The sequence below is a fragment of the Perna viridis genome, chromosome 6 (assembly GCF_037379345.1).
Source record: "Perna viridis isolate PV_CMFRI_1.1 ecotype Kerala chromosome 6, ASM3737934v1, whole genome shotgun sequence".
NCBI classification, from domain to species: Eukaryota; Metazoa; Mollusca; class Bivalvia; order Mytilida; family Mytilidae; genus Perna; species Perna viridis.
This window is the reverse complement of record NC_142450.1, coordinates 1,577,546-1,601,502: the sequence shown is the minus strand read 5'-3', so window position 1 is coordinate 1,601,502 and position 23,957 is coordinate 1,577,546. Positions and strand designations below refer to the sequence as shown.

The window sequence follows — 23,957 nt, the reverse complement described above, 5'->3', positions numbered from 1 at the left end:
GTGGCACATTTGTGACACCTAATGTTCTGACCTTATTCCGGTACACAATGAAGGTCTGGCACATATTTTGCAACACACAGAATCATCTATACATGTACATGTAAATTACAGTAAAGACTTCACGGACCCTTGTTTTAGGCATCAAGTGTAAGAATTAAAAGACCTGTATTAAAAATATAAGTAAGTCAAAAGAATGCACTGCATGTATTTTATATATAGTTGTTGGAAAATACCAGTTGCGTGGATCGCATTTCTTTAATCTTTTAATTGTCATTTTAAAAACATTTTCCCCACAAGAACTTAAAAAATAAGATGTCACAGTGAAAATCGACAGATCCGAAACCTGAATATGTATATATCCCCTTATACACAGTGAAACCCGACAAATCCGACACCTGAATATGTATACACCCCGTTATACACAGTGAAATCCGACAGATCCGACACGTGGATATTCAATAAACTGTAAATAATCTGTCATTTTTAATGAATCAAACATGTGTTTCGGTGATTTTTAAACAGAAAATTACATCAGTTCTACAATAAATAATGTTATATATCTTCAATCTTAAATATTTATAACTACAAGTAGAATTCAAACTTTAATATAACAAAAAAATACCAATAAAAGTTTTATCAGCATCTAACGTCGGGAAAAGTAATGAAATTAAAAAAAAGAGATAAAATTCTATAGAAAGAGTAATGAAGGGAACCATGTTTCTAGCGGTAATTAAAAGAATGTAATCCAGGGACAAAGACCATAGAAAACAAACACACACACAACAAAGGACATATAATAACCAAAATAATACAAAGTAACAAAAAAAAAATGAGCAACTCGAACTTCCCTAAAAACTGGGTGCATTGACCAAGTGAACCGGTAGGGTAAGCGTCCTCTGCTTTTCTATAAGTAACAGCCAAGTTGCTCATAAAAAATCAAGTCCGGGTAGACGAAAGAGGAAAATACAGTTTTCTTTATTCAATACCTATCACTATATACAATTAGTCATTTTTCTTCTCTTTTATTTCTTTCACATTCATTAACAACCGAGTGGTGGATACAAATGGATGGTTCTTTTGGTTGTACCCCCCCCCTACATTTCGTGCAGAAATTTTGCTAATGCCCTATGAACCGTTAGTTAAACTCGGCAAATGATAGCCTCTTTTCAAAATTTTGGATCCGTCCGTGCAATCATTCATAACAAAAAATAATATTAAATTCAACTTCAATGTTATGAAACTTTACAAAAGAATATGCACTTAATAGTCTTTGCACAATTCTTAATTGGGCCTGTAGTTACATGTAAACGAGTCGGATATAATGATAGTTCCACTGTAACTGTTGTTTTCAGAAATGCACCACGAGACACATCAATCTAAAGTTCCTCCTTAGGCTCTTCTCGAATTTTTAATATAATTTTACCCGTGTTTTTATTATCCTCCATCATTTTATGGGCTGCTCCGATTTCTTCGAACGGAAATATTCGGTCAATAATAGGCCTCAGACGACCAGACTCAAAATGAGGTAGAGCGTTTGTTGTAAAGTTCTCTACTAATGATTTCTTGTACTGTAAAAAAGGAAACATTCTTCTTATAATACAACAAAAGATCCCCAATACTTTGAGGACTAATCAATGATAGATTTTCTAAAGGGGGTCACGAAGTCTTATGATCTAATATACGCTCAACAAAAACTACTTTTGTGTTTCTCGAAAAAGGGGTGTTCATCAGACTTAAATCAGTCTACTTACAATTAATATACCACAGTTCACAAATGCATAGTGGAGGGGGATATGTTACCCTACTTACATGTAACTACATGTATTCATATTTGCTCCTCTACTTGACAGCCGGTCATCAATGAATGATTTCACAGAACAGAAGCTCCTCCAAAACAAACGTTTTCAGTGAACGAAATATGGAATTTTATGATATTATGTCTTAATGAAATAAATGTTTCATTCCACATGGAATAGTTTTTTTTATGGATTTGACTATCATGATAAATTATATATATATCAATTTTAAGGGATTCCATATCTGTTACACGGAACAAGTATACAAATCTACGGAGAAATTACTCTGACCCCCTCACCCCACCGAATTGACCAGTCACTACGGTAAGAAACGTTACCGGTCATGGACAGAAGTTCCTCTATAGCTGATGCTATAAATAAAAGCCATATGATTGAAGCTTATAATTATAGCTGCTTTAACTGGAGTAAACAATAGACAATCTCATTGGCTCACACGCAATAACAACAATCACCAGGTTCAGAAAAATGATTTATAATATAGTACATGTATAAGCTTATATACATAATACAAGTACATGTATATAAACATAAACCTACTCTTACTCAAATATGACTTTCCCCTGGAGTTTACCGACCATCACTTCATAATCACGAAAAGCGGCAAAGTACTGACAATAATGCTGTTGATTAATCTGACCTCCAGGTTAACTGATCATCACGGGAAGTCAGTCATGTTACCTTACTCAAATATGACTTTTACCTCGAGTTTACCGACCTTCATTTCATACAGACGATTAGCGGTACAGTGCTGACAATGCTGTTGTTTGTAATTAATCTGACTCCCGAGTTGAATGATCACCACGAAAGACAGTCATGTTACCTTACTCAAATATGGCTTTCACGCCGAGTTTACCAACCATTACTTCATAATGACGATAAGCGGCAAAGTGCTGACTATAATGCTTTTGGATATTAATTTGACCCCGAGTTTACTGATTACCACGAAAGACAGTCATGTTACCTCACTCAAATATAGCTTTCACGCCGAGTTTACCAATCATCACTTCATACTGACGATAAGCGGGAAAGTGCTGACTATAATGCTGTTGGTTAATCTAACCCCCAGGTTAACTGGTCACCACGGGAAGACAGTCATGTTACTCAAATATAACTATTATTCGCGTCACAGTATCCATATCGTCCCGTCGACTCGTGGTTTTGAGAGTAAAGAATTATTCAGTTTGGTTGTAGTATAGTGAAAAGAGGCACTCGGGATAATTTTATATCGAACTTCACGTGTATAATTGCTCGGATTTTTCGCAAGAATGTTTTAACAAAATACTAAAAACATATGAAAATACTAAAAAAACTATCATACCCAAAACCATGTGCACTCTAAGCCGAAATTAAAATTAAGATTGTTTCAACTTATCCTACCTCAATAGGACGAATTCGTAAAGTTGTACCAGTTATGGTTACTCTCTTCCTAAGCAGTTTGGAAAACAGATCTGCATTTATATTTCCACCTCCTACAAGGAGAAACAAATCAGACTTCTATATAGTTAACATGGTATGTTATAGCTGATAAATGCGTTCATACACTGTACTTTAAGAATGCACACAATTATTTCATTTAACAGGAAGGCCAGCATTCAAATTATTCTAGGAACGGTTTCAAAGTTTTGGCACAAGTAAAATATGGATTAGATACATGTGTGGATGTGAATTAAACTTTAATCATTTTCGACGCCCATTAAGAAGGCCGTATTTTGATAAAATCCACCGAAGTTGGATTACCTCCCTTTACAAGCAGTCGTATGTACAATTAACCTTTTCATTAAAACTATATGAACGGCTTAGGAGTACAAATTACGTGTGATCGACAGGGTGATTAGTAAACTATCAAGTACGAATCTTGTAAGTATCAAGCAAAAAAAAAATAACCGTAAAATGCTTGTCAACATCTGATCATGTTATAACACCCATTTATTTGAAATTACCATCATTTGTCCTCTGCATCACAAGATTTTTATTTTATTATGAGAATGTTAAAATAATTAGAGTATTTGATAGATTTATCCCCCTTGAAATGTTCATTTACAGTGCATTTCAATGAAATTAAAACATATTTTACCAAAATTATATAGAAAATCTTGTCTTTATTCCTGAATTCCATTAGTACAAATATTCATATCAAACTGCCAAAGCGATGGTTCATTTTATACCATGTTACATTCACCTACTGCCTGACTCTTACATGGACTGACACATACCTAGTAATCCATAGACAACCCAAGTTCCTTCGTTAGCAATAGATTCAATGTTTTCTTTGTAAAATGATTCACCAACACAATCTAGTATCAGGTTAACACCAGCACCTGCAAGAAAAAAAAGCAACATTACAGTGAACTAAAAATGAATTGAACAGAAACACATCCAATATATAATGTTTTGTTGGAGTTAATAATTATTTTTGTTCCTGTTTTTTTTTAAAGTACAAAGCCACGATTTACATCATCAGTCGAACAGATACCAAGAAACAGGTAGTTTTAAATAGATACTGTATAGACTAGACTTTCTCTCTGTAATAGATGTGTTCAATGTCATTAAAATATCATTAAATCAAATTTCCGTAGCTGCAGGTTCTTAACCTTTTTTTACATGAAACTCCTGGTTTCCCGCCACTGAACCTTGACCGCGACGACAGTGTTAAACACTCCCCTACAACCAATAATAAAGCAACACATTTGGGTGTTGCATGGTATTTTTCAGTTTTAATTTAAAACCCCACCAAAAAAAACTCTAAGCCGATGTACTTACCTTTAGTGAATTCTTTCACATCATCACTAAATTTTCCCGTTTTATAGTTAAACCCTGCAACTGCCCCAAGTGATTTGGCGGTTTCTATTTTCTGTTCGGATCCAGCCGTTACTATTGTACGAGCACCAGCTAAACTGGCCAACTGCGTCGCTGCTGTCCCAACCCCACTTCCACCAGCGTGTATCAACACCGTATTACCAGGCTGAATGTTCCCTGAAATAAATTAACTTTTCAGATTGTAGCGAAAGCAAACGACGCTGTCTTTATATGTTTTCGCATATTTTAAAGAGTAATCAAGGGAACCAAGGTTATAGCGGTAATCAAAAGAATATAATCCAGGGACAAAGACCAGACATGGAAAACAGACACATACATCAAAGAACATGAAGTAAATAAAATCATACATACAAAGAAACAAAAACAAATGAGCAACTCGGACTCCACTAAAAACTGGGAGCATGGACCAGGTGCACCGATAGGGTAAGCGTCCTCTGCTTTTCTAGAAACACCCGTCGAGTTGCTCATAAAAAGTCAAGTCCGGGGTAGACAAACGAGGAAAGGAAAACTATGACCTGTTGAATATATCAGTTTTCATGGTGCTGATGGATACATCATAACGATCCACGAGTTCATGATGACGACCATAAAACTTCTGTAGTGATGACTTCAATCTTGTAGCAACATAACCCTGTTCCAGAAGCCTATTTGTTAGAGTTCTAGCGCGATACAAAAAGTCTGCGTAGTTTCGGCAAGCTCTGGCATAACGTATGAGTTGTGATATGAACACTCCATATGCAGGAGCCGAAGGAATGTTGCCACAGATGTGGGATTATTAAGCTGTAGAAGAACACAGTTATGCTGAAACGTAACAAAATGCACCATCAATTAACCTTTATAAAAATAGTACATATTTACAGAGATCACCAAAAGGTCTTCAATAAGTGTAAACACAACTTCAAGAGGTGCTCTGAAAGGCCCTGGCAACAAAAAGTAATAAAAGCCACGGTATCAGAACAGTAACAGGTGTTCAAAATAAATTAAGAGGCAAATAACGACAAGACTGATTGATTGATTGATTGATTGATTATTGGGGTTATCCGAGTAGAGTAGCAATATTTCAGCTATATTCAGACAATGAGCATGAAATGGATGATAAAATGAACATGAAATGATGATGAAATGAAAAAAGGGATGGGGCACAGGGACAATAGGGTCGACAAGTTTTGATTGCCACTAGAAAAGGGAGGGATGGGTAGAGTCGGGCAATTTAACCACACGAAGATACATTAATGACCAACCTTGTGTCAAATACTACTGACATTAGAACGAATTTAGATAAAAGCAACGAAAAAAAGCACCACATTCATGCGCCATTTACCAAAATTTTTCGAACATTGTGGATTTGATCTTGAATTTGATATAAAAAGTTCTATCTATAGATGAACGTATTTTAACGATAGCACGTTATAGTTATATAGTAAAAATTGTCTTGATGTTTACTCATACGTCGCTTTAAAACAGTACTAATTTGTTGAAAATATACATTATAGATAGATGCGTGGGAATCCATGCCCTATGGGCATTCATTGTTATCATTCAAATGCACTTGACAGGGACATGTACATGTATCAGTGGCAAACCAAGGTGTTGGGGAGTTTGGTTTCGGGTATTGGAACCTTCACTTTAGTTGGAAAATTAAGAAATTGATAGGCTGGAACACTCCTTTTTGTTTCTCTTGACACCACTTTACAGAAGACTCCGAATCGGCCTTTTTGGGTATTTTTTCTTATAATATCCAATCATATTAATCAATACATGTACCACCATTTATAGTAGAATCTAGTTCAGATGTTGTGGTAACAATGACTTCTTATGTTTATAATAATTTTAAATATGTTTACGTAGAATGCCGTATTTTCATTTCAAAAGTGGAATAGGCAAAATTTTGGAATTAAAATTAAGCATAAGGCAAAAGTGCAACACAAGTTGAAAAATACTTAAGTCTGACAATATTCTGAACTTCCATGGTAACTCCAATCAAAGGCTTTGAAATTGATGACGTCACATACGTTAAGAATTTTCTCAGACAGTTTCACTTAAGTGTCAGTCTCGGTAAGAATTAGGCAGTAGGTGAAACAAGGTATGAAAAAAAACCCTTCATTTTGATAGTGTAATCAAGGAAAAACGACAATATTTTCCATATCATGATGGACCAATGAGTTACAATTTCACTGAAATGCACTAAAAATAAACATTTCAAGGGCAAGTAACTCTGTCAAAAGAACCTTATTTTCCTAAGATTCTATTGAAAAATTTCTGGACAGAGATGAAGTGATGCAGAGATCAAATAATGGTCTTTTCAAAAAGATCCTTGAGTGATATTAAATTGTCAGATCGGTGGGGCTTTGACATGCATGTTTCGGATTTTTTCCATTTTGCCTGATTCTTACAAACACTTACACTTTTAAAGTATTTTTTTTTCAAATTTTGTGGCGCTGGCCTGTTTTTTTTTTTTTTTTTAGCTTTTTTTTAAATTTATTTTCTCATTAAAGTCCTTGAAGGAACAGGATCATCATTAACAATTGTTGGGAATTAGGGCGACTTTAATTTCTTTATTATTGGGAACTTAATGTTTTAAGAATCCGAATTTTATTTATGATATCACCGTACCATAGAAAGCACAAAATGCTGCCTACAATCAAATTATAATATCCTTTTTAACTCACCGACAGTATGGAGTAATTGGTACGCAGTCAACCAGACTTCTGGTATGGCGGCCGCTGTGGTAAAAGCTAAACCACGTGGAATTGGCATCAAACATTCCTCTCTACAAGCCACAAATTCTGCATTTCCGCCACCAGGCAGCAAAGCCATTACTCGATCTCCGACGGACCATTTTTGTGTACAATCTGGTCCTAGTTTTTCCACGGTTCCTACTGCTTCAAGGCCTAGAATGTCACTCTCCCCTGGTGGTGGAGGGTAAAGCCCTTTCCTCTAGAAAATAAAGTGTTCTTCTGTAGTTAAGTTGGTATGACAGCAACTAAAAGAAGTCAACGGATGTGGGTATAAGACATTAACATTCTTGTACAAGCTTAGTCAGATATTGATATATCGACGGAGCAGTAAGGGAGCAACTATAGGATTTATATTATGTAGCTCAATCAGAATACCTCAGCCTTTCTAGTTACACAGAAGAAAAAAAACCTTGGAGGTACTAGGCACAATTCAAATCTTTCAAAGGCTTATGAATCCAATGTTTTCGGCGTTGAAAAACTGGTAATAAAGTTTCTGAGCTGAAGTAGGTAGGGAATCTTAACAATTTTTTGGTTTTAGTCCTTGTGATTCAAAGTTTCTAACTTTTATATTGAACTTACAAAGTAGCTTCTATATTTAATTGTTGATCAATGGTGTTATTGTGAGTTACGGTCTGTTAACCCATAGATAACGGTCCGTGAACCCATAGTTAACAGTGTTATCCTATAGATAACGGGGTTTTGGGTTAAGTTCGCGTAACATATCTATATATATACCTGTAGCGTATCAGCTCTATTGATTGCCGAAGCATAGACTTTGATTAAAACTTCTCTAGCATTTATAATAGGCAGTGATACTTCACCGACGGACATTTTGTCAGGACCACCCGGATGGAACTGAACTGCTCTCATTATGCTCATGGTTGTGGTTATCTGAAATGATATTAAAATAGTCAGATACCTGTATAAATAAAATAGCCCCAATTTGAACTTGAAAATATATCTTTTGCATGAAATCTTTTATTCCACACAAATTCGACCCCAAAGATTTTCGCTCTGCCTTTCATTCTTTTGTACACCCTGATTAGCCACATAATCGTTTTTTTATTGTTTTACAATTATTATACACAATGATATCGGGTGGTTTGAATACAGATCGCATTCCTTCTGATTTTTATGGCAAGCCAAAGTGGACAAAAATCAATACTTTGTAATATTAGAATTGAATTTTTAATACTACAAAATCGTTTTTTTAATATTAGAAAAGATTTTTGAATATTAGAAATTCATTTTGTAATATTAAAAATTCATTTCTAATATTGCAAATTTCTGATTTAGTAATATTATAAAACATCACACATTTTGTAATGTTACAAATTGAATTTGTAATATTAGAAAATGAATTTGTAATATTAGGAAATGAATTTGTAATATTAGAAAATCAATTTGCAATATTGCAAAATCAGTCACATTTATTAATATTACAAAATGATTTTCTAATAATAAAAAAATGTTTTCTGATATAAGAAATCTGATTTGTAATATTAGAAAATGAATTTGTAATATTAAAAAATCTTTTTTTTTTAATATTAGAAAATGCTCATTTTTGTCCACTTTGGCTTGCCATAGATTTTAAAAATAACTAGATGTAAAACATTCATATAATCAATCTTGACCATAAACAAACTTCAAAAGGATACATAGGTCAGACCAACGGGACACGCAGGTCAGACCAAAAGGATACACAGGTCAGACCAAAGGGACACACAGATCAGACCAAAAGGATATACAGGTCAGACCAAAGGGATACACAGGTCAGACCAAAAGGATACACGTCAGACCAAAAGGATACACAGGTCAGACCAAATGACACACAGGTCAGACTAAAAGGATACACAGGTCAGACAAAAAACATACACAGGTCAGACCAGAAGCGGAGTCCAAAATAAATCAAACCTGTTGCATTTGATCTCTAAGAAAAATCGCTTTAATTATACATTACATTTCAATCTAAGTAGAATAATTGGTACCAGACATGCGAACTGAGCATTCAAAAACTGGTTGAACCTGACTGTTGGGTTCAGTCAAGTCCGAACATTTCAACAGAATTCAAAAAAGGTTCCTCCAGCAAAACTCGAGGTGGTCTGGCATGCTATCTTCTAATTTGGTGCCATCCCTCTTGACTTAAGTATCTCTAATAGTAATAACTAAAAGGACGTTCTTAAGAATGAAATTCTAAGACCATTAAAGCAACTTATTCTTACGTCTAGAAAAAAATTAATATTTATATACTTACACGAATAGCGCACACCAGTACGAAGAAAGGCTCCAAATTCCTGACTTTCCAAGCAACCATGTGAAAGCCAACGTCCTATATTCTGACACGTAAACAATTGTTGTGTAAGGGAAGTAATCAAAGAATCAATTTTGCTAAACACTTGATTAAGACTTTATCTAGGCCGAAAGTCAGAACAACAACAATTATTGGGAGAAGGGAAGTTAACATGGCAAATATAAGTAGAAAAGGGTAAAAAACAATAACAAAACAAAAAACAAACATACAAAAAAGAAAAAAAAACTCTTGCAGGACCGAATTCAGTAAAAATCAAAGTACTGAAGCACTGAGTCAATAAAGGCTTCATAATTTGCTCTGTTCACGTTTCAAATTATTAAAAAATGGATTGTATAATATTACAATATGGAAAGGTATTCCCCCATTCCGAAGGATAAGAGTATACAGTTTTACCCTTGTTCGTGTTTCCGTATCACTTTTTCCGTCACAGTTTTCTTAGCAACTACTCATTACAGCGGCTTGACATCTTAAAACATTTTTCCTGTATCTAAGCCGTTTGATGGTATTTATTTTCGAAAAAAAAATCAACAACTTTCTGTTTACCGAGAACTTTTTTTTTTATCATATTTTGGAAGTTGTAATTTTCATCGCTTTTTTCTCAGCAACTACTTATCAAAGCGGCTTGAATTTTTTTTTACATATTCTTTATTTTCGGAAAAAATCGACAACAACTTCCAGCTTACCGAGAACTCTGTTTATTATTTTTTTTATCTTATTTTGCAAGTTATCACAGTGGCTTGAAATTTTAACACATGGTTCGAGTAGGTATGTCATATGGTAGGATATATTTTCGGGAAAAAAAATTGACAACTTACTGTTTACCGAGGACGGACTTTGTTGGTTTTTTTTTACTTTATTGTTTTGCAAGTTTAAATTCTCAGCAACTACTCATCACAGCAGCTTGAAATTTTAAAGCATTCTTCCTATAGGTATGCCATAAGGTGGGATCCATTTTCGGGAAAAAAATCGACAACTTCCTGCAGTTTACTGAAAACTTCGTTTATTTTCCTTATATCGTGAATTCAAGCGGGGGTATCACTAGTGAGATTTTTATCTGTTAGACATAAAGCTTTTTTGATAGATATATAAACCGAGTAGTCACGATACCTAGACATGATAAATTGCAGAAATATTCCTCATAACTTTTTTTTTTCAACTTTTCAGACACATAGATTTGATGAATACACATGTTGAATCAATGATCTCCCATTTTTTTCTGTTTCACCAATTTCACAACATAGCATTTGCTTGTGCTTATTATACGATTGAACCAAATATTTTTACGTGAATGTCTGAAAAACTTTAAAATTAGTGTTCTCTCAAGCCATATAAGTGCATTGTAGGCTTTTGTAGCTAAAACATTGTTGAATCCTGTCAAACACTGTAAATTTGCCATATTTACTGTCTAATTACCATAAATGTGAATTATATGACCATACAATCAGACCAGAACATCAACGCAGCAGTCCAACCAGTAGTAAGACATACTCTGAGTTCTATCCGATTACTCAAAGGCTGGGTTCTGTCACCTCTGCTAAGTACAGTTACTAACATAATCCCGATAAGGAGCAGTGAATTAGCAAGTTCCATTCTAATTAAATGCAATGCTGTGAAATATTCCAAATAAACATAAACTGAAGACTTTTCTAATTTTAGCAGACTTTTCGATGATTCCAGATATTGTGATACATAATTCAGCTTTCGTGTACTTAACAAAAAATATTTTTAACTAGGTCAGGTAAACAAGATCGAGCAATTTCATTACTTGATTAATCCCACTAGTCATTCTTTCGAAATAGATTCAGATAAAAGTTATTTCAGAATTCAGATGATGGCATTAATGATATATCCAGGTTTTCCTCTTTCTTTTGATACTGGGAATAGGTTTTGATAACTGATGAGATAGGTCTAATCACTCTTCATTCAGAATTGATAAGTTGCCTGATGCAATTTTGATAAAAAAAAAAAAAAAAAAAAAAAGAAGAAGAAGAAGAATGGCGACAATTACGACCTGGATAAGTCAGTGGCCGAGTTAAGCGTAACTGTGCCATAGTTTTATTAATATCTTTGTACTTAAAGAATTAAGGCTTGCATAAGGGAATTGATTAATAAAGATGATTTAAAATTACTTTTTTCGGAATTTAAAAACTAATTAATTGGGTTAACTGTTTTGTATTTTGGCAAATGTTTATGTTTACGTTTCGAACGAAGATTAGATATGTGTGAAATTTAAAGAAACTTTTCTTTTATTGAACTCTGATTGTTTATAGATGCCTCTTTCTTTTGTGCTGCTTATTATGTATGAACAGTGGGTTGGTCTTATTGGACGAATCGGAACGGCATATTCAACATCAAGCCCCTATATAAAGGGCGACGTTGGTCGTTTTGGGCGTCTGGTACCAACTACACTAACGTATTGTTATTTTAGGTAAATATTATTTTTGTTATTAATTTTGTATTAAGATATTTTATTTAAAAATAAAAAAAACTTGTTAATTAAAACACTTGATTTATTCTATGATATTATATTATTGAATTTATGTCTTATATCTATAAATTATGATATTTTTAATTTAATAATTGTTCTGTTTAAATATGAATTCTTTCAATTAATTACTATTGAATTTCACATATATTTATGAATTTAAAAATAAAGTCTGGTACCAACTACACTAACGTATTGTTATTTTAGGATTAACAGCTGCCTAGAATTAACAGGTACCAGTCCATATTGTGACGGCGTGAGCTTTCCCCTATATTCTTTCCGCTATATAGATGACGTATTATCTTTAAACAATCCTAATTTCGGGGATTTGATACATCGCATCTACCCAAAAGAACTTGAGATAAAGGATACTACAAACACTGTGAAGTCAGCCTCATATCTTGACCTACACTTAGAAATCGATGGTAAAGGAAAACTATTGACCAAACTTTACGACAAACGTGATGACTTTTCATTCAGAATTGTCAACTTTCCTTTCATCTGTGGCAACATCCCTTCGGCTCCTGCGTATGGAGTGTTCATATCACAACTCATACGTTATGCCAGAGCTTGCCGTAACTACGCAGACTTTTTGTATCGCGCTAGAACTCTAACAAATAGGCTTCTGGAACAGGGTTATGTTGCTACAAGATTGAAGTCATCACTACAGAAGTTTTATGGTCGTCATCATGAACTGATGGATCGTTATGATGTATCCATCAGCACCATGAAAACTGATTTATTCAACGGGTCATAGTTTTCCTTTCCTCGTTTGTCTACCCCGGACTTGACTTTTTATGAGCAACTCATTTCTAGAAAAAACAGAGGACGTTTACCCTACCGGTGCACCTGGTCCATGATCCCAGTTTTTAGTGGAGTCCGAGTTGCTCATTTACTTTTGTTACTTTGTATGATTTTAGTTACTTTATGTTCTTTGTTGTGTATTTTGATTACCGCTATAACCTTGGTTCCCTTGATTACTCTACCCTACACTCTCACGGAAACAAAATAAAACACTCTACCAACCAGCGAAAAACCCCGTCATAATACATATGATTGTAAAAGGACGAGAGGAACAAATATTTCATGACCGTGCGCTATGACTTACACGGTCAATTATTAAAATATCAAAAAATGATAATTTACCTTGTTCGTGCTGTAAAACCGACGAATAAAAGTAAAATTTCGCCAATACATATGCATGTATCTTACGTCTTTTGGTAAACATACGTTAATAAATGAATTGGTTTATACATGTACAACTCCTTCATGGGAAATGTCTTAATATGTGCGATTTATCCATGTACATATGAACTCCAGAAACAGGATGTGAAACTCGCAACACACCGGATCCGCTAAAGATCGCTTGCTTGTAATATTAAATTTTTAGAAAGCGGTGTTTGTGAATTTGCTACGCTCCCATTTCCTTTCATTTTTTTTAAATTGTTTTGTGTAAATTTAAATTTGCCGATTTATATGAAGAAGTGGTATATATATCATTCCGTTGTTTTTGTTGTCAACATATACTAAATATAACATGTCAAAATCTGTATCACATGCGGTATCAACCCTCGACCTATTTCCCTCGCGGGTCGGTGGCCCTTGGGGTGATATAGGAATCACGGGTTGACATCACATGTGATACAAATTTTGACAAGTCATGTTCATTATATCGTTTATGATGTAGATTTGGTTCATCATGGTCCGTGAAGGGATGTAATATAGGGTATGCGATACAGGTCTAGGGGTGATATAGGATATGTCATATAGGTCTAAAGGTGTGATATAGGATATGCGATATAGGTCTAGAGGTGTGATATTGGGTAAGTGATATACATGTACAATGTAGTATGCGATATAGGTCTAGAGGTGTGACATAGGGTATGCGATATAGGTCTAGAGATGTGATATTGGGTATGCGATATATGTCCAGGGGTGTGATATACTAGTAAGGTATGCGATATAGGTTTAGGGATGTGATATAGGGTAAGCAATATAGGTCTAGAGGTGTGATATAGGATGTGCGATATAGGTCTAGAGATGTGATATTGGGTATGCGATATATGTCTAGAGATGTGATATAGGGTATGCGATATATGTCTAGGAGTATGATATACTAGTAGGGTATGCAATATAGGTTTAGGGGTGTGATACAGGGTAAGCAATATATTCTAAAATAAAATTCAGTGGGTTTTTGACATGCATGAATCATCTTCTGTCGGATTTTTAGACAACACTATGGCTATAAAACATAGAAAGACTGGTAAATAGGAAAGAAGAGAAAAGAAGAGACATTCTAGCTATCTTGTATACCCACTGTAAACAAGGCGCCTGTGGTGAATTCTCAAGCCCAACGCAGCGGCAGACGTGCGTATCCTTTCTCAATAGAGTGAATTTCGGACGTCAGGTTCCGCCGCCAAAAAGTTAAAAGTACTTAAGTCTGAAAAAAGTCTTAACTTCCATGTTAACTCCAATCCAAGTTTCTGAAACTGATGACGTCAAAAACAGTTAAGAATGTTCTCAGACTTAAGTACTTTACAAGTTTTGTGGCGCTGGGGCCAGATATTGTTCGGAGCTTGGTGAATCTCTTCGAAGCTGGACATTGGATAAAGTTTCCGAACCATTCTTTTCGTAATTTTGATGAGTGCAAATTGTAACATATGACTTGTTTAGACTAATTAAAATCATAGAAATTGTAATTTGTCTCTATTCGGTTGAATGTTTTAAAGGGTTATTTTAGTTGTGTCAGTACCAGACTACTATCCACAACCCTGTGCTCAGAATTGTCTGACCCCAAGAATGTATCATACATTATTCACCGAAACTTGCCGCAGAACAAAATCATAATAGTGTACACATTACCTGCCCTTTGTCGTGGTGTACTAGCATTAAGAGCTGCACATGAAATCCGTAAGAATCAGGCAAGACTGAAAAGAAATAGCGTCGGGATAGTACAACATTGAAGTGATAAGTTCCGGGAACACTTTGTATACATATCACCACCATTGGATGGCTATAATTACATTTGTACATAAATATTGAAAACCTGTCTAAACCGAACCATTTCTGTATTTCATAGTTTGTTTGATTTAGAAAGGTTTTTTGGTTTACATGTACCAATGTGTAAAATACATTTAAATTAATACATCTGAACTATTAAAAGTTTCTGCTTTAGAAAGGTTTTTGGATTATTCAGGTTCAGTTAAGACAGGTTTCACTATTTAATACAGAAGATAACGGATATGGTGATATGGTGATATGTATTTGATTAACAATCCTATACCCTATATACAAAATAGCAAATACTTTCAGAGATCACCAAAAGGTCTTTAATAAGTGTAAACACACTTTTAAGAGAAAGTTCTGGAATGTTCTGACCATGAAAAATAATAAAATCCAGGGTAACTTTTCATAATCAAACTAAGAGTAATATGACACAAATAATCATTAATGACCGAGATCTTCTGACTGTGGTCATGCGCATGAATCTGCGGAGGGGTTTAACTAATTTTACCAGGCTTTAACCATTCCCCTGTAATGAAAGGTCAAAATGAACTGAAACAACAAACACAACATACTATTCACTCAATAATACATCAATTTCTCTCCATGGAAAACCTCAACATACACCAGGAATAGAAAAATAAGATATCCACTTAAACGCTTACAGTTCGTGAAAGCTACCTCAGAACATAAATGTATTTTAAAAAGAATGACAATACCATCAAAACCATAAAAATAATCAAGTACTTTTAAATAGTAGGCAAGATTACTAAAAATGACTACAAATAAGGGTTGAATATCTCTATTTGTAAGAACACTGTTCAAAGAATAGACAAAATTTAAAAATCACACCCTTTACCAATACCCCTGTAGTAGATCAACCAATCGGATTTTGTTTGGAAGAATGTGCAGTGAAGACTATATTTCCGTAAATTGCTCAGATATCTTGAGCATATTTTCCGAACTTATTGTATGTAATTACACGTATGTAAACTATCTGTTTAAATTTTGCTAAAAAAAAACAACGTTGTGTACGTAACTACGAACACCTCTGCCCTATGGTGTGTCTACGTACATCTCTGTCCTATGGTGTGCCTACGAATACCTCTGTCCTGTGGTGTGCCTACGAACAGCTATGTCCTATGGTGTACTTAAAAGGACCTCTGTCCTATGGTATGTCTACGACCACCTCTGTCCTATGGTGTCTACAAACACCTCTGTCCTATGGTGTGCCTATGAACACCTCTGTCCTATGAGGTGCTACGAACATCTCTGTCCTATGGTGTGCTACGAACATTACTGTCCTATGGTATGGTACGAATTCTTCTGACATGTCATCTTATGCATGATCCTTAGGAGAAACTGTAAATACTATAGTTAATGTGGCGAATCCGTCAAATTATCGAAGTGTTAAAAAAATTCGAAATAGCTTCATTGCAAAATAATATACAGTGAAATTTGTCTAAACCGAATCCTGAATAAACTGAAAACCTGTCCAGACCAGACCAGACAAAGGCAGACACTTTTGAGGTCCCTTCATTATAGTTTTAAGATATTTTAACCTGGGTAAAACATTAAACCAAGAGTATGTCTAAACCATACAAATTTTAGACTAAAAGGGGTTCAGTTTTGGTCAGATTTGGTTGTATAAACAGTATATTATTTTTCGTGAATTGTCAAAAATTCATCATTTTGTAGACTGTCCAAAGTTCGTTACTTCGTGGTTTGTCAAAAGTACAATATTTCGTGGTTTGTCTAATGTTCGTTACTTCGTGGATTGTAAATTGTACATCAAGAGTATCGCAGCTTTCGATGAAAATTTTATCCTTAGATGAGATTTTGGATTTTTGGCCAAGTTTATCATCAAGGGTAACATGATTCGAACAGTAAACAAAAGAATATGTTCCAAAGATAACGACTAATGGATTACTCGAAAAATTGTTTTAAAGTTCCCTAACAAGGCAACCATATTGTACTCACAAGGTCTCATTAACCACTTCTAACGTTTCCATTACTTTACATGTAATTTTCAATGTTTCACTGTGGATTCCCAGGACAAACGGCAACTTAAAGTTGCATACCATTGCGAAGCTTGGACAATAAGGCTTTCGAAATCATTATTCTATTGGTACGATGACCGTAGAAATTCTTCACAAAATTTACTTGAATAAAAAATACTGAAAATCAATATTTTCACTTTTTCTGCTAACTGACTGCATGGTGGCAAATTACTCACACATGTAAACAATATTCATACACTTTTGTTGTAAATTACAAATATCTCCCCTTTTTAATGAATTCCAATCCTTTCTATGTATTTTTTTTATGTTAATCAAAAACCAACATTCAACTTTGAGAAGCAATATTTACATATAAGTAAATATGTGTACAGATGAGATCAGTTCTTACCTCTCAAAAAACTGTCCAAGAACTGTCGGAAGATTTTAAAGCCAGTTCTTCTGACAGTTCTAGCAGAGCCGGATCTAGTAGTAGAACAGTTATAATAGAGTCAGTTCTTCTGACAGGTTTCGTAGATTTGCTTCAGGAGAGCTGCTCTCGTATTAGATTTAGAAGGGTTAGAATGTAATTACATTACATATTATTATTGTTGGCCGATATTTTTTCAATACAAACGTACATGTACTGTACATTTGCAATATCAAAACTTTTGAACGTAACCGTAACGATGCACCTGGTGCATGCTCCCGGTTGTTGCTCATTTTCTTTTGTTTCTTTGTACGTGTTTTTTTTTTTTCATTTCATGTTCGTCGTTGTGTGTGTGTGTGTTTTCCCTCTCTGGTCGTAATCCTTGGATTATATTATTTTGATTTCTGATCGCCGAATATTGGTTATTTTTATGTCAATATGCGGATGTGAACTTAAATAAATATGATATCGTTTTTGTTGCTATACATGTAATTGTAAACACAAATCAACTTTAAATGGTATGCTTAACTAATTAACCGACACTTAAAGCGTGATTATAAACGATTGGTATATATAATAAAACGGTTTATTGACTAATGTTCCAATACTATCCTAAATATGATCAAAACAATACAAAAGTGCGCCGATACGGGATATAGCCGTCCGATACGTCATATTGGCCTGACAAAACCCAAATTGACCTGTTTTGACCTATTGGACTAGTTTGTCAATAAAGGTATAATTGTGTAAGGTTTTCCATATTGGCTGAGTTATTGGTCCTCGGCTGGCAATACAATTCTTTATTACCTTAAACGGATACAATTTATCGGTATAAACAGTACAAACAATAATGCAGTTATACAGTAGTAATATACGATTTGAAATATAAATCATAAATCATGATACGTCTGAAATTATTAAGTTACAATATATTTCTAATATGGAATGCCTTATATAAATATTTTTCCAAGTTATAAAGATCTTTTGTGTTCTCGACAGACAGTAACTGAACAAGTTTGAATGCAGATGGTCTAGACTAATAAAACCTTTTTATGTATTTTCTACGTACCTCTTTATAACGTGAACATTGCAAAATGAAATGAAATTCGTCCTCTATTACATTTAAATCACATATATAACTGGATCTATTATTTCTTTCTATTCCATGGTACCTTCCAGTATCAATATACAAATTATGTGACGATAGTCTAATTTTAGTAATAGGGTATGTAAGTCTCGTCATATGACTCCGTGATTTTATGAGAATGGGTCCTCGTCTACCATTCAAATGCATGGAGATTTGTCATTAACACATCAATGGGTTCAATATTAAGAGCAACATTTTTTGTGTGTAGAAATATTGATGAAAATGACAAATATCTAGTTCTACATTATAAAAATGTTATGAAAAGCATAAAATAGAAGATTTTGCATTGTGATTGCAGCGTTACAATTTCCCGGAGATAAACAATAAAATGCAGATCCGTATTCGGTCTTCGGATTTCTATACATTCTACATAAGAAATTCCGAAAGGCAAACTGAAACCAGAAAGTTCTACGTTAGAAACCACAAATCTATAAATACAGTCTACATTTTGGAGATGTATTCAATATCAGATGGAGATCTTGTTTTGCTGGATCATTTAAACGCTGTCTTATAACAGATAAATATGAATCTTCTAAATTTAGGTAGAACTGGCTGTCCCACCTAGTTATATAAATTATATAATATATTTTTGATACACGTTGCCCAATTAACACACAACATGCAGTTTGCTACTAATTCAATTCAAAATTTTGAACCAAAATTTTATCATTCTAAAATGTCGTTCATACATAAGTGGTAATCTACCTAGTTCATAGTATATCATGGCATTAGTTGATCTTTAAACATTTAGTAAATTTTACAATAGTCTATCTGTACATTTTCTACAAGCGGAGCTTTATGATCACCCCATATTTCACAGCCATACATTAAAACACTTATTACATAAGTCTCAAATAACGACAATATAGTAATAACTTTAAATCAATGTACCCATGTACTGAATCAATTTATTTCGATTGTCACGCCTCAAATAATCGACAAATTGCAAAAATTGGGATAAAAAAGGAAGAATCAAAATCGACTTCAAACATATCTAGACACAAGGTTGTTGTGGTTCGCTTGTTGCCACATACAAAAACAAAATACGTGACATATCTTACAGTGTCCCATTTTGCATAATTATATTACATGGAACGCTTAGATGACAGTGGCGGATTCGGAGAATCACAAAAGAAGGGGGACAAAAAAAATTCTTGAAGAACAAGTTTTAATGAGTAATCAAGGGAACCAAGGTTTAACTTATAGCGGTAATCAAAAGAATATAATCCAGGGACAAAGACCAGACACGGAAAACAGACACACACAACAAAGAACACAAAGTAACCAAAACCATACATACAAAGTAACAAAAGCAAACGAGCAACTCGGACTCCACTAAAAACTGGGAGCATGGATAATGTATGCTTTTACACACAAAACACGCTATTTTCATAAGTGTTGCCATTGATAAGGGGTTCCCGCTTGGATCCGCCTGTGGTTTGAAATCAACCCTACTCTTTAATTAATGTATCTCTCATCTAGCTTCAACTAACTCTCAGTTGATAAGCCATAGCTTAATTGCTTCAAACTGTCGCATAGACAACTTATGCAGATAATTATAAATGGCAATTACACCAGACTGTAGACTGGCACCATATTGGGAAAATCGATTATCAAAATTTCTAACCCACCGTCTCAGCAAAGTTCTACTTTTATTTGTTATCTCCTTCCTATGATCGTACTAAAAATCTGTTAAGATTGAGATCATTTCAATTAAACGGATACATCAGGATGGTTTCGGAGGTTTAGTCACCCTTTTGTTTACCCCATTCTTCATTGGAATCACTGCCCCTGTTTGTAAATATTGGGACCCATCCGCATTTCCTCCTTTTTCAACATCAAATGGTTTATTATGCGTGTAACATTTAAACACACGCACATGACTGGTTACTGGTTTGTTCGGGTAAATGCATAGAACTGATGAGAGACTAGAGGTCGAAGATTTTTAATTGGAAACCAAATTAATCAGCAGATTTGTTTCGAACCAAGAGTTGTTAGTTGGTTTTGTTCATTGGCGTAAATAGCATGGAATAACCATGATATTTTAGAAATAATTGCAAAGGGGACCTAAGTGTTTGCATCTGAACCTAACCGGGGTATGTCAGTGGAAATATTTTCCTGTGGCGATGTAAGAGATAGTTGCAGATGCTAACAGGCTTTACAGATCTATAGACACTGGCAACTGCTATATCAATCCTGATCTTCGATCTAAATTCATAAAAATAAGGAATTATTTTTCCAAAACTGAACATTGCTTTTCTACCCTGTTCTGCAGTGTCTTTGAGTTATAAAAAATACAATTATAATGAAACATTACTCCTAAATAACAAAATTGATCAACAATATCTAATTTTCGACAATTATAAACCCATTCTTCATTGGATTTATTGCTTCCGCCTCTACGGAACACTACTATTTTAGTTTTGTTCACATTCAGTGTAAGACCGCATTTGTCTGAGCCTCAGTCCAATATTGTTAGCCTCGGACCAATTACTCAGCCAATATGGAAAACCTTAGGCAATAATACTAAATAATATACATAATGGAAAAAAAATCTAGCGTTTATAAATGTGTACTATCTGTACATTAGCTCAATAATCTATTTATATTCTGCAAGTCTTTTGTATGTTTTATTTAAAAATTACATGCGTCTGTATTATGTGTGGCCGTTCATGTCATTGACCCGTATGTTAGTCCGCCAATGACATGAACGGCCACTCATACTGTATGATGACGATGATATATAGACATGAGAACATTTTGAGGCATTTTCCCATAATGCACTCTTCTCCATTACATCTTTCGTAACTGTCGTAGTTATTCACAGACATTACATTGCAATCCAGTGGTTCCGACACATCTTCCAATTTCAGCATGTGATTTTAAAGATTTTCATAAATTTAAATTACTCAATACAACAGACAATGCTTGGATACTTGAAACCTTGCCAAGCGGACTTTTTGATTGTACAAATGTAACAGAGGTAATGTATGATAGTGTTGGTCTCCGTTTTCTCTATTCAGAAGTGTTTCGACCAATTAAAGGTACTCTGAAAAAGATATCATTGAACTAGAATGTATTTGATAATTTCCCAAATGCTGCATTTGCAGGACTTTCGCAGTTGCAAACCGTTACAATGCGATTTCAACAGACTGGAATAAGGAAGTGTTCGTTCCAATCAAATCTGGGACTGAAGTCTCTTACAAAGATCGATTTATCAGGAAATAAAATGTCCTCAGTCGAATTTCACAATTTCGGAAATGAGAACCCCTTCAGTTTAATTCTAGATACAATCTTGTTAATCTAAATCTTACAGCACTTTATCACATCGAGTTTCTATCAGCCAGTAATAATAGACTTAAGAACATAGTAGAAGGTTCATTCAGTAATGTAAAGAATACCTTTAAGCATATGAATCTCTCAGAAAATTCCTTAACCGAGCAGATATGGGGAGCATTGGCTGATGTTGACAGCCTTGAAACTTTGGTCCTCGCAGGAAACATCATGTCGATAGTATCACCTCTAGTAATTGACGCCCAGATAAACCTAACATATTTATATTATTACAAAATTCAATCTAAAGCCTTGAGGACGTGAGCCTGAGGTCAGGTCAACTTGCTTACTTGTTTTTGAATGAAAATCAGATAAAAAAACTTTCAAATGAGTTTTTATCCTTACATGATACCTTTGAATATCCATGGGCAGGAACTCTAGAACTATCGTCGAACGGGTTTACAAGACATTCTTTCCTTGCCCATTCCTAAGTGTGAAAATCATTGTCATATCCAACTTGGTAATAACAGTCTTGAAAATCTAGCCTTAGAATTGTCTTTGAATACGGAATTGGAGTTGTTTAATATTTCCGGAAATAGATTCAAGTATCTACCAAGTAATTTACCTTCTGCAAAATATTACGTCATTTCTCGTAATCCTCTCCACACTAGAAATGTTTTGGCTGAAATGCATAGAAAATTCAAAAATGCCACAAGCTTGGAAATAGAAAATTCAGGATTATTTTGTGAACAAAACTATGAAAATGAGGACAACCAAGTTTACGAGTTTAAAAAAATTAGAACTCCTAAATCTTCGTTACAACTGTGTTCCAACGAACTTTATTTGTGAAATAAATACAAAAAGAACCTTAAGAAAAACGAAAATACTTATTAATGGCAAAGTTGTACAAGATCTCAAAGAAAACTGTTCACTTTTATTTAGCAACATTGCAACATATTCAATGAACAACATGAAAACAGGAGGTGCGAATGTAATGCATTCGGTACTACACCCTAATTCTAATTCAACTTTGCAGTCACCAGAGCTTTCAAGTTTATATCTGAGTGGAAATAATATAGGACATTTACCATCTCCATTATCACTCATATTTAAGCATCAAGTTTTGTATAGATACGTCTTCATAGTGAATTTTGATTTATCTAATAACAACTTGCACACCATTTCAAATCTTCACCTGACCATTGAAGTAAATCGAGCTGTTCGCTTTCTTTCAGCACTAATATTCCTAAATTTCGCAAAAAATCACATATCAAAGATGAACTCTTTAGACGTCAAGTTGCCTCAAATCCATCGATTCGCGTTTTATCGAAGATACCAATATGATATAACATACAATTTCAGAAGTAATTATATAACCTTGATGGTGATATTAATCTATCGTTTTCCATCGATCATTTTCGTTTTTATAGGAGGGTAAGATTCAAAGTACTTGTTGACTTGAGCCTCAACCATTTAAAAAATATTGATTTACACATTTTTTTAAAACTTTTATCACGAATCACATGAGATGTTTATATGAATATTTCCAATAAGAAATTGTCAGTTCTACCAAACATTGAACCATGGAATGGATTGTCGGTAGTTTACCTGGATGTGTCTTACAATAATATTACCCAAATACGAACCGGTTTTAGGGTGAAAGACATGTACCTTGGCCACAATAGAATCGGATATGTTCCTGGTGGAATTGGTAGTGGTACTTTGCAAACGTTTCATTTTGATCATAATTCAATAACAGAAATTGATCGATTTGCCTTTCGTGACTCGCAATTTTTAAGAACATTAACTTGAACACAAATCTCTTGATATATTTACCAAATGGCTTTTATTCATTTAAAACGTCTTCGGTATCTTGACATTAGTATGAATAATATTTCCAGCCTTAAAAATATTTACATTTTAAAAACACTTACTCTGG

General features: G+C 34.2%; 1 protein-coding gene across 2 annotated transcripts; it reads right to left on the bottom strand.

Annotated features, from left to right (window-relative positions):
* Positions 1-470: 470 nt before the first annotated feature.
* On the bottom strand, positions 471-13,475 carry LOC148613177 (quinone oxidoreductase PIG3-like). Of its 2 annotated transcripts, XM_088586383.1 has the most exons (8): positions 13,315-13,455; positions 9,627-9,708; positions 8,108-8,263; positions 7,304-7,571; positions 4,578-4,790; positions 4,031-4,135; positions 3,195-3,286; positions 471-1,568 (listed from the first exon to the last, which is right to left on the bottom strand). In XM_088586383.1, the coding sequence occupies exons 2-8, from the start codon at positions 9,684-9,686 to the stop codon at positions 1,377-1,379; spliced, it is 1,086 nt and encodes a 361-aa protein (XP_088442509.1). In that variant the 5' UTR covers positions 9,687-9,708; positions 13,315-13,455; the 3' UTR covers positions 471-1,376. The 2 variants fall into 2 exon arrangements, with proteins under 2 accessions (XP_088442509.1, XP_088442510.1); XM_088586384.1 differs by lacking the exon at positions 9,627-9,708 and having other exon boundaries at positions 13,315-13,475.
* Between the last annotated feature and the right edge of the window lie 10,482 nt (positions 13,476-23,957).

What these genes read in the sequence shown, in the direction of transcription:
- LOC148613177 (XM_088586383.1), bottom strand. Translation starts at nt 9,686, where the DNA reads ATGGTTGCTTGGAAAGTCAGGAATTTGGAGCCTTTCTTCGTACTGGTG. An exon ending in CCAATTACTCCATACTGTCG is followed by an intron (nt 4,791 to 7,303) that starts GTGAGTTAAAAA and finishes AATTTATTTCAG; the next exon opens with GGAACATTCAGCCTGGTAAT. An exon ending in GGTTGTCTATGGATTACTAG is followed by an intron (nt 3,287 to 4,030) that starts GTATGTGTCAGT and finishes TTCTCCTTGTAG; the next exon opens with GAGGTGGAAATATAAATGCA.